This window comes from Malaclemys terrapin, chromosome 9 (assembly GCF_027887155.1).
Source record: "Malaclemys terrapin pileata isolate rMalTer1 chromosome 9, rMalTer1.hap1, whole genome shotgun sequence".
NCBI classification, from domain to species: Eukaryota; Metazoa; Chordata; order Testudines; family Emydidae; genus Malaclemys; species Malaclemys terrapin.
Window position 1 is genome coordinate 83,156,397 of NC_071513.1, and position 12,334 is coordinate 83,168,730.

Genomic DNA, 12,334 nt, shown 5'->3' on the forward strand with positions numbered 1-12,334 from the left:
TTAATCGATGTCTTCTGCATTCCCTAGCCCTGCTGCCCGCCTGGCTGAATGGATGAGCTCCGGGATGGCTTGGCCCTGCCTGGCTGCGGCACCCGGAAGGCGCTGAGCTCAAACCAGGGAGCCGCGCCGAGCCGGCGGCCCTAGACTCGGCCTTTTCCGGGCTCTTGCTCGCTGGGCCGGAGGCGGGATTCAGGTAACGTGGCTGGGTCCGGGCCGCCTCGCCGCCGCTCTCTGGGTCGGCGGTGCCGGGGGCTGGTGCTTCCACGGTGACTCAGGGGAAGCGCCGGGCGCTGCCCGCTCCGCGACCTGGGCCCTGCCGGCTGGGGAACGGGGCCGACCTGCCCCAGCGCCCAGGGCTGCCAGGCCACCTGCTCCGCCCCCCCCCCCCGACCTCCGGGGAAGCGAAGCCAGCACCAGTCACCCGCCCCTGAGGGAGGCCCCCATTCCTCAGCCCCTCCCCCACAAGGGGAAGCGAGGCCAGCACTAGTCACTTGCCCCCTTTTTGGAGACTCCTGCCAATCTTAGGTGGGCTCTTAAGCGGGGTGCAGGAACAGTTTGTATGGGGGGAGGGAGGGGTGCTGAGAGCCATTGATTCCGAGTGTAAACCCTGTTTATAATGGAATCCACTTCAAGCCAGGAGGGTGTGGCACCCCCAGCACCCCTAGTTCCAGCACCGATGCTCTTAAGTGGAAGCAGGGTATCCTCCGCATCTTTTACCCCTACTTACGTCCCAGTGAATGGGATAGTTTTTGTAAGGAAATAGAGCCTGCTCCTGTTGTATCCTGCTGTAAAGTGCTGCCCCATTTTGTCTAAATTTTGCTGGCAGCATTTATCTTCTTGTCTTTTGATCAGACCACGTCAACGCTACCACCCTTGAATATTTCCATGTGCTCACACATTAGTTCACGTTGATCCATTTTGGTTCACATCAGGGGTGGCCAAACTGAGCCTGAGAAGGAGCCAGTATTTACCAATGTATATTGCCAAAGAGCCACAGTAATACATCAGCAGCCCCCCATCAGCTTCCCCCTGCCCCGCTCCCAGTGTCTCCCACCCACTGGCAGCCCTGCCAATCAGTGCCTCCTGATCAGCTTTTTGTGCTGTGCAGGAGGCTGAGGTGGGAGTGAGGTGAGGGCACGGCAGGCTCAGAGGAGGGTGCGAGAAGGCGTGGAGTGGGGGCAGGGCGTGTGGCAGAACCAGGGGTTGAGCAGTGAGCACCTCCGGCACATTGGAAAGTTGGCGCCTGTAGCTCCAGCCCCGGAGTCTGTTCCTGTATAAGGAGCTGCATATTAACTTCTGAAATGCCGCATGTGGCTCCGGAGCCACAGGTTGGCCACCCCTGGTCCACATGATCAAGTTGGGAAAGGGACACGTCAATTTAAAGATTACACTTTTGACTGAAATTTTTGTTTTACTTATTACTGTTACAGGTAACCTCTTAAATCAATATAACTGAAATAAATTAGAATATGTTCTCTATTTTTTCCTGTTTGTACATTTGGCAGCACTTAGCGTATAGTCAGTTTTGCTGCTTCCTCTGTCTAGTTGGTTAGTTTCCCGTCTTGTTTGTGTGGGTCTTTTAAGGTGTCATCAGGGGAGAGGGAAATACTTGGACTAACACATTCAAAAGCAGCCTCTGATTTTATTTTTGACTTCCTCAGTTGTTGGATGTACAACTTGAGATGCCTTGACATAGATTTTTCACAAGTGCTGAGCTCCCATGGCTCCATTCAAGTTCAAACATGTAGATACTGTTGTTGAGTGTTCCATATAGTGGGTGCTCTGCCTCCACAGGAATTTCATTACTATTTTTAAACAACCATAGGGCACTGGATGGACACTCAGGAGGCCTGAGTTCAATTCCAGGCTGTACCATTGACCTGCTGGGTGACCTCGGGCAAGTCCCTTCCCTTTCCGTGCTTCAGTTTCCCCCCATACATAAAATGGGGATAATGATTCTGACTTCCTTTGTAAAGCGCTTTGACATCTACAATTGAAAAATGCTATGTAAAAGCTAGATGTTGATATTATTATTAATGGAAATTGTTTCCTTACACTGTCTTACTAAGAAATAATTTTTTAACAATTGAAAATTTAGTGTTTGTGAGAAATGCCAGATTGACAAAATTGTACAGTAAAATCCTTTATATACCCATACAACAGTGATATGATATGGCCAGAGGCAGTGTGTGTTCATGTTACGTAAGTGCCACATTTCAGGCATCTTTGCTGAGATTGCCAGTTATGGTGGCTGTGTTGGTATTTATGGTGTAGGTGCTTGTCTTGTAGTAATGTGGAAAGTGGACTGAGACCACCAACACATTTTACATTGGTTGTTAGTCATATAATGGCAAAAGTGGTCCAGATTGTTGCCTCCTCTGTTTCTCCTTAGGAACAGTTCTATGAGGTTCGCTTCAAATTTTTTTTTTAAATGAAATCTTCCCCCTCTGAGTAGTTTTTGTGGGCTGCGGAGGGGGAGAAGTCTCCAAATGCTGTAGATTAAGTGGATTCATGTAAAAGGACACTCTCAGATCTGCAGACATTGGAGCTGTCTGGCCTGGGCCTCTGTCCCTCTTTTTGTGACTGCCTTCTCTTCTGTCAGCACTGCTCTAACAGGAGGCATGCTGCCATTCTTTGAGTCCCTCTGTGAATGCTCACTATCAGCAAGAGGAGTGATTTATCAGGAATTCAGTCTTTGAAGCAGAATTTATTCTGCCCCTACCCCGGGGTTTTCCATGCAGAAATCCAAGAGTTGATCGGGGACTCTGCTGCAGTGAGTGGCTAGAGTCAGCTAGGAGATTGGAACTGGTGGGAGAGGTTGGGAATTGGATGAGGAATCTGAAGGGGTGAGATTGGGAGTGGGATGAGAAGTTTGAGGAGTGCATACTGGGCAGGTGAGTAGACTGGGGCTGGGATGAGACAGGGGAGAGACAGGATTGGTACCAGGGACAGGTTAGAGGGGTCAACCTTGGGGGGGGGGAATGGGCAGAAGTCTGTGTCAGCTAGAACGCACTCCTCCCCAGAGACTGGAATAGAACCCAAGGTTCCTGAGTCTCATCATTCCTCTGCTGTGAGCAAATATCTGTGAAACCCACTGGCAAAGTGTGTCTCATCATCCTCTATATGGAGCAGTAGAGGGGGATGAAATATACTACTGCTAACAGTTACTCCATTAGCTCAAATGGCAGAGGTCTGTGCAGTGGATTTAATCAAAGGCTTCATTCCTCCTGATGAGCGGTGTGGATATCAATATGATGTCAAATTTCATTTGGTGTCTAAGGAGTCAGTGGACACTGTCCTGAAGAATTCTTTCTGGAAGTGTGAACAGACAAGGAACTGGACATAGGCCCCACAATTGCAGAGCACACCCCCGTACAGCTTCTTCCTCCTGGAGTGATGGATGATCACGTTGGCCAATGCCAGGAGGAGGTTGGCGCGGAGGTCTTGTGACTGAGGGGATGGGTGTGCCAGGATCAGGATATGCAGGGAAAAGTGCAGCCAGAGCCTCATTAAGAGGTTCTGGAGAAGTTAGAAGAGGGGCTGTGGCCTGATGCACTCCATGTAGATGTGTGTGTCAGGGTCTCCATCATGTCGCAGAAAGTACAGGTGTTGGGGAAGTTCATGAACTGTGCTAGGTACACACCTGTGCCCATGGCTTCCGTGAAGGAGCCTTGGAAGATGTGTGGTGAATAAGGCAGGGACTGCAGGAAGAGAGAGGATGATTTCGCAGTGAAGGCAGTAGAAATCTGCCCTGGAGAACTGGATTCTATCCCTTCCTGTGCCACAGAGTTCCTATATGATGCTTAGGGAAGTCACTTAAATCACTTTTCTCAGGTGGTCACTAATTGTGTTCCTCATATTTTGGGTGCCTTACTTAAGACATTGGGGTCTGATTTGTACAAGTGTTTAACACTCACAGCTGCTACTGATGTCAAGAGGAGCTGTGCTTTGAACATATGATGTGCTGTGTAATGCTAAGTACTCTGAAAAATAGGTCCTTTGGTGTCTCAAATTGGGCACCCAGAATTAACGGATGCTTCTGACCTCCATCTCTGTGGGGATAATATTCTGTCATCTTGCAGAAATGTTTGTGAAGCACTCTGATATTATAATCATGAGTGCTATAGAAAAGCCTATGAGGAAATTATTAATTATGCGTTCAGAGCAGGTTTTGAATAATAATGTGCAGTAAATAAAGAACGGTGCCACCCATTGTAAAACATTTTTTACGGAATCGAAGAGCATATCTTGGTTGGATTTTTAGCTAGCTCAGGAAAATTTATTTTTCCTCCAAAAATGTGTTAGTGGGAAACTACATAATTGATTTTACAAATTAATAGTGTTGCCAGTCGTTTATGTAGTCTGCTTCATTAGCTTGATATACTTCTAGATGCAATTTTAGGTTTTTATTAAAAAAGTGCATTTTTTTTTTAAAAAGTGAATCAGAGGATGATGTATATGTTGAAGTGTAATATCATGAGTCAGAACAATATACATATCAAGTAGTGAATATCTCATTAGAAATGAGTCTCTTGTATTCAGTGCTTCCCTGTGCTATATTTCCTTAATCTTGCTGTCATGAACTTTTAATCTACAGAATTGTAAATGAAGTAATGTTTATTTAAATGAGATAAAAATTGGATCCTAAAATATTGCTTCAGTACTTATTTTGAACTTACTCAAGAAGTCAAATTCAGTATGGAATAAATCGCTTTAATAATTCACTCAAAGTAGCATTTTTTACTTCAGAAATTGCCATCTAACGGTATTTTGGCAATATGAGGTGCTGCTGTTTTTTGGTGGGTGCTTACCGTTGGGAATCGCATATGTTTCAAAAGTGACTTGCTAAGAGTGAGTTGACTAAAGATCTAGTCCTACAAGGTGTTGAAGATGGAAGCCACTGGTAGTTGCTGAGCACCTTGCAGGATTTGGCTCTCAGACTTTTAGTACTTGCAGGTCCATTACAGATATTTTAAAAGTTGGTAGCTCCCCACAACCAAATACTGTTTCTTTTTCTGACTCAGGACATGACATACAAGAGTCAGAACGCTACATTCAAGAGAGACACTAGGGTTTGGATGGTATTGCAACTTTAGTCAACTACATACAGTCTAGTATCAGAGGGGTAGCCGTGTTAGTCCGGATCTGTAAAAAGCAACAGAGTCCTGTGGCACCTTTAAGACTAACAGATGTATTGAAGCATAAGCTTTTGTGGGTGAATACCCACTTCGTCAGACTCTGTTGCTTTTTACATACAGTCTGTTTTAATTTATCTAATCCCATTTAGATAAACTATAATTTAAAAATATGGATTTTTTTGGTTATGTTCGGACATGGCCCAAGATTTTAGTGAGAAGAGTGGGCCTGTTTTGAACTGCATAGTTGTGCAATGTTTGGCTAAATTTCTGATAGTACTATAAATAAGTTTATCTTCCAGGCTTAAATTACTTCTAAATTTAGTTTTCACAGAAATCATCGCTGAAAGCCCAGACTGTCAGCAAATGGAAGCAGCACTTTCATATCTTCATCCCTGAGTTCCTTGTACTCCCTGTTAACAGAAATCTGCAAATTACTGGTTTGTTAGATTTGAAAACTTGGTCTTCAGTGTATGATCATTTGAAGATTCGAAGAGATTTTTATGAGCTGAGATACTTAAGGTTGGAATAGAATCAACTCCTGTTAAGCATGAGGTTCAAATCCAGTCAGTATCTGGAGATTCATGTTCAGCTCCAGGAAAGTATTCATCAAAATAGGAGTACAATCCAGACAAATGAATGAGTATTTTGTCTTTAACAGCATTTTGATAACTTTCATTCTGTTCTTTTAAAAAATCTAACACTGGAAACATCTTGGCAAGTCCCTTTCCATTGTGGGATCATCAAAGGCAAAGCTGTTTCATGAATCTCCAATTTTTTCTTGCATATCTAGTATATTTATATTCCTACCTTGATATGGTAGGTATAGTGCATTCCATTTGTCAAATACATCCACCCTGTAAATTAATGTAGGCAAAAAGTCCATGTTATGCATGTAATCTGCAAGGTCTGTTTTCCCAAGGAGGAAAATTTGGATTGCGTCACACCATTCAAAGATAGTTGTCATGCGGAAAAGTGGTACAGTGCATCTGACTTCACTGTGAAATAGAAGATAAGTGTGGTCAGAGTCCATCCTTTCTTACAGCATACTTAAACACTGTGTTTTCACTGTTTGGGATATTATAAAATTAACCATTTTAATAACAATGTTGGGGGCTTAATGTACTTTAGGTTGCAGCTTTGTGATGGATCATGTAGTGTGTCCAAATTGTAGCGGGTACCACTTTATTTACTTGTACTCAGTACTTAATTTGTAATGAAAGAGGTGCTGGGGTTCTGGCTGTTCCTCTGGCAGCTGAGTGACGTGTAACTGATGCAGGCAGAGATGCTGGGGCTATGAACTGCCAAGTCTAGAGGTGCTGGGGTTCAGCCCTGGCAAGTCCTTATACAAATTAAGCTTGTGCTGCAACCCTACTGTTCTTTCTGGTCATGGCTGGTTTCTGCCCCATCTGTGCACAGCCCCCTATGCATAGCCTGGTTAAGACCTTCATCCGCTGTGACGTTATCAAGGATCTTGATTATTTTCTCATCAGCTTGAGTTGGGATTTCTTTGCAAAATAAAAGTTCTTTAACTATTGTACCTAACTATAGGGTAGTTAAGCCCAGGAACTAGCTTCCAAGGGAGGTTGTGGAATCCCATTCTTGGAGGTTTTTAAGAACAGGCTACAGAAACAACAGTCAGGGATAGTCTAGGTATACTTGGTCCTGGGTCATTACAGGGGGCTGGACTTAATGATCTCTTGGGTCCCGTCCAGCCCTAAATTTCTATGATTCTATGATCTTCAGGCAAATGTTTGCTACATGTAGTTTAGAACTTGATAATCATTCAGTTATAATGCTGACACACATCTGTGTCTCTGTCAGCCCCCTTTTCCTATGTGCTGTTGCTGCCGCCACTGGCACTGGGAGTCTCGCTTTGTCTTCTGCTCCAGCAGAGGGCCTTCAGCTGAGAGACTTCCAGACAAATACTTCCTCCAGCGGGAAGTCTCTTGGCTGAAGTCCCCCTGCAGGAGCAGAGAGTACAGGCAGCAGCAGCATAAGATGCAAAGCCATAGATAAGACACAGGTGATTTTTAAACCTAGTTTAATAGTCTCTTCATTAGGGGTGCGGAACCCCCCAAACCAGCATATTGATTCAGTTTTGTTCCCAAACACTCGTGGCTTCCTCCGGGAGTCACAACTCATGGTTTGGGAAGCAGTGCTTTAAATGACCATAATTGAGAAGTTCCCTTTGGTTCCATTTTTCTGCTCCTTTACTGCAGACAGGGTTCTGCCCTTTAGGTGATTGAAAGGAGTGGGGAGGGGCAAAGGCTGGGGGCCAGGAAAAGACTAGTGGAATTCAAAGGGCAATACTAGGAAAATTAGGACCTGTAATTCTTCCCTATTGGTTAAGGTTAGATGATATTGTGACTAAAAATGCGTCAGCCCTTTCTAATCTACAACTTCCACCATTGCTATTAATGGAGAATTATGGATCCCAATTTCCTAATGTAGATGTAGCTAGAGAGCCCCCAAATAATTGCTCATTCTTGGGACGGAGGCCTCATGTTAAGTGCCAGTAGTCTGAGGAGGGAAATCTTAGTATCTTGGGTGGATGGGAACAAAAAAGGATTTAAAGCATTATCCATTTTTACAGCCTGAAAAATTCTATAGGCATAATATTTCTTTAATTATGAAGTGACAGCAATAAAAATGGATTTCTTATGAATTCCAAACTAAGAAAAGGTGATTGTCTCCCCAGCAGTTAAATGAATGGCAGTTTTTTACAGCCTTATCCAAATGTATAAATGTGAAACTTTATCCAAGTAAACACCTTGGGGATCAAGAAATATGTCTAAAGTTTAATATTTATGGCTCTGGTTTGGAGTAAAACCATTTAAAGTTGTGTGGTTTTGAAGTGAACACCTCAATCAGCCTAACTATAAAAGAGCTTCCATCCTCTAATAATATAACTTATTATTTCCAGAGGAACTTTCTTTTCATTATGACAATAAGAATGCTAGTGACTTGAATATACAGTCAACAAATACTTACATGAACAACAGAAAGTAATTACATTGCTAGAAATTGATAGGCCAGCATTATTCAGACCAGAAAGTTGCATTACTATATCCTCCTTTGAAGAACTGTAAATTAAACAAGTAAACAATAGTACAGTGTTAGCTAAGAATGTTCTTCAAACAAGGACTCTGGTTTTAGAGATGTACATGTATGTATCCTAACAGCTTATACCCTAACACAGTGGGTACTGAAAAACTAGTATCCGAGTAAAACAGACTAGAAACATATTAAAGATAACAGAGGGTCCTGTGGCACCTTTGAGACTAGCAGAAGTATAGGGAGCATAAGCTTTCATGGGTAAGAACCTCACTTCTTCAGATGCAAGGCTTGCATCTGAAGAAGTGAGGTTCTTACCCACGAAAGCTTATGCTCCCTATACTTCTGTTAGTCTCAAAGATGCCACAGGACCCTCTGTTGCTTTTTACAGACTCAGACTAACACGGCTACCCCTCTGATATTAAAGATAAAATGCAACAGTCTGGTTTATACCAGAACTTTTTGACTGGGATTAATTGGCTTGTAAAGGTACTTTGCAGTTTGTAACAAATTTAATACCATAATACGTTTTAAATCTAAAATGCTGATAAAATAACTCATTTTAATGTGTTGATTTACAAACATAAGGCTGCTGATCTCTGTTGTGCAAACTGGCTAGGCAACTAGGAACTTAAAGGGGTAGTTTTTTCCCCTTCTCCCGCTGCCCACCACCACCATATAGTAACTTGTACAAGATACAGTATTACTTACAGACATCTATCTAGCACTTATAAAAATAAATGCACACTGCAATCCTGAATTTTATAACTTTTTTGCTGTTTTTAAATAGCTTGTAAAAATGGGACGTCGTTCATCAGATACTGAAGAAGAAAATAGAAACAAAAGAAAAAAGAAACACCGTAGACGTTCATCTTCAAGTAGTTCTTCAGACAGTAGAACATACAGCCGTAAGAAATCCGGAAGGAAGTCAAGGTCAAGATCACGGTCTCGAGAGCTCCAGTCCCGTTCACATTCTTATGAAAAAAGGTGAATTTATAATACTTTACTCAGTGTTACTTTTGTCTGTAGGTGGGGCAGCTTCAGTTATGCAGCAAGGCTAAGAATATTTGAATACAGTGCATGTTCTGGGTAACTGTCATACAAAATCTGTCAAACACCTGTTTTGGGCTTTCCGAGCAAAATTATCTGAGTCTTGCACGATACTGTTGTTTTTCTGCTTAGTTACAAACATCACTGCTGTGAATGTAAGTTTAAAGTAACTTTTCTGTTTAAACAAACACCTGCTATCAGACCCCATCAGAATTTTAAATTCAGATTTTTTTTTTTTTTTTTGGAGCGGTCTAATAGTTTATGCACTGATTTCAGCATAATTTAATTCAGCCAGTCATACACAACTATGTGTCTTTGTGCTGCTAGCTTAAAACAAAGTGAATCTAACCAACCAAGAGTGTGATGGAGGAAAGCAGACTTTTAAAATGGGAAGGTTTGAGATGAGTTTTACAATTTAATATTTACACTTATTTTAAAGGTTAGTTTTCTACTATAATTTTTATCCTTTTGTGATGTGGGGAGAACACTCAATAGTTTGTCCTCAAGAAACAAACACTTCATGCCAATACCTCTGCTAGCTTCTGCTTGATGTAAAACCTCTCCTTGCTGGGCATGACGACCAAGAAGGTGGTATCGAACTACTCCAGCAGCACCTAATCTCCTCAGAAATCCTGGATGCCTCTTAATCTGGCTTCAGATGGTCAGGGAACCAAGATTGTGCTTGTTGCACCGATGAAGCCAAATTTTAGATGATGAAGGTGAGACTAGTCGAAGAATACTCAACTTGTACTGCTACATTTGACATAATTGATCAGAAGTTGCTGCTGAATCACTTAACGTTTTATGACATGAATAAACAAGTGCACTTGTCTAGTTTTATTCTTTTCTAATCAGTCATAAATAATGATGGGCAAGTTCCGCATTTCCCCATAAGCCTAGACATGTGGAATCCTTTAGGCCTAGTTCTTTTTTCTCTTCCTTAGTATCTACATAGAGCCCTTAGGGGACATAGTAAGATGACATGGGCTTCAATGCCAAAAATATGCTGCTGATATGCAGCTTTATGAATCTCTTTCGTCTAGTGCAGACACGGATATCTCACAGATAAAACAGAGCTTGAGGGAGATTGGAGTCTGGATGAAGACCAGCTTACTTAAATTGAATCCAGAAAAGACCAAAGTGTTTGCTTTGAGGATCTGGCTATCACTTTTGGCTCACTCTCTCTGTTTAGGGCATTTGCACCTGACAGTTAAGATGGTATTCCACTTCAGGGTCAGGGATGAATCGAGCATGACCCTTAAAAATCGAATAGCAGCGGTCAATAAGAGGAGTAGGAAAGGTTGGAGAGAGGTCCTGGAGGCCAAATATAGGCTGTTAGGTAAGAGATTAAAGTCTTGGATGGTAGAGTTCTCTGAAATGCTTTCAGTTCCATGTGCACAGCCAGTTAGACAGGCAGAACTGGAGGGTCTCTATGTGTGGATTAGACAATAGAGTTGGGAGGAAGGATTTAAGTTTATTAAGAACTGAGGAACCTTTTGGGAAAGGAGGAGTCTATACAGAAAGGATGGGCTCCACCTTAACCAAAACAGAACCAGATTGCTGGCATATAAAATTAAAAAGGTTGTAGAAGAGTTTTTAAACTAAGGGCTGGGGGAAAGTCGACAGGTGCATGGAAGCATATTCCAACTGAGACATTATCCATTAGAGGAGGATTTATTAAAGGAGGTACTCTGTATGCTAGTAAAGAGCAGAGGATAGAAGTTGATAAAGTACAGGTAGAAGTTGATAGTTGTGTAAGACACACCTTCACCATAGCATTCTTCAGAGAACCAGGATGGAAGGAAACTAAATACCACATGTTCAAAAGCAACAGCTCTTCAAATAGGACTAACTCTAATTTAAAAGTTCTACTGACTGTCCACTAAGCAGTCTTTGCTATATTTTTTAATTTTTGTGCAGTAATAAATGGATATTCTGATCGGTGCTCTGTAAATGCATATAAACACGATAGTGAGACTGTACTGGTTCAGTCACCAGTGGATCTGTTGTTGGCAAATGATGAAAATCATTTGTTCCTGTTAATTATTTTTTTTTCCAGCTGTCTTTGATATTATTAACCATGAAGTTTAGATGAAACAATTGTGAACCCAGGAAAAGATAGATGCCAGACGCTCTTCTCTTGCAGAACACAGTATTTGGTAATGGCTTATCAGGCCATAGGACCCTTGTATATTACCAAGATTCTGTTCTTGTGCTCACTTCTTTTAAGCCTATGTGATGTCATTGAGAGAAAAAGAGGTTGAGGTAATATGGGTTGTGATGTCTCCAGTAGGCAGAGAACACACACAGCTCTACATGTCTGTGTTTCATTGGATCCAGCTGTTTGTAGTTCATTGGTTGACAGAGTGTCTTGCTGGGTTTAGGGCTTGGATGAAGGTCAGCTGACTGTACCTCAATCAACCAGAATAGATTGTGGTTATGTGGATAAATTAGGAGAAGTGACTGGAAGAAATAGTGGAGCTGTTGGTGTTTCTATGGAGGTAGTCTGCCCTTGTTTATGGTTCCATTTGGTTCCTTATTTGTAGGGATGTAATTCTGTTACCGTGGTCACAGCTCGTCAGAGAGCCTGTGAATTTTGCCATTTTCAGCTCCATTGTGAAAGCTCACCACTGTACAGAACCATTTATATGGGCCCTGCTGCCGTGCATTAACAGTTCGTTAGTTAGCTTTGATATAATCTTCTTTGTAATGGGACTAGATCAAAGTGAACTAACAAACTGTTAATGAGTGACAGTAGGCTGTACATGAGCAGTTCATTACTTTGCTTTGATCAGTTATCTCCTCACCTACCTCTTGCCTTCTGCTATGCATCCTCCATTACTACTAATTGCCTCCTCCTCCCTTACCAGTTAATCCCCAACTTATGCCCTTGCCTCCTCCCTTACTCATAACTCCCCTTTTGCACCCACCACAGCATCTCTTCTACCTGCCGTTACCCCTTATACCATTTCTACTTTTCACCCCGCCTTTAAGCTGCCTCCCTTAGCCTTCTGCACCTATTCAATACCCCATAGCTCCTCTGCTCTACTCTTGCCTACCCCTGTGTCAAACCCCTCTCTGTCCCCTCCTTC

General features: G+C 42.5%; 1 protein-coding gene across 1 annotated transcript in view; it reads left to right on the forward strand.

Annotated features, from left to right (window-relative positions):
* Positions 1-98: 98 nt before the first annotated feature.
* RSRC1 (arginine and serine rich coiled-coil 1) overlaps positions 99-12,334 on the forward strand; it is a 354,741-nt gene continuing 342,505 nt past the window's right edge. Inside the window, exons 1-2 of the mRNA XM_054039514.1 lie at positions 99-193; positions 8,983-9,179. Of these exons, the coding sequence (XP_053895489.1) occupies positions 8,992-9,179 (188 nt within the window). The 5' untranslated portion in view covers positions 99-193; positions 8,983-8,991. The remainder of the gene's footprint in view (positions 194-8,982; positions 9,180-12,334) is intronic.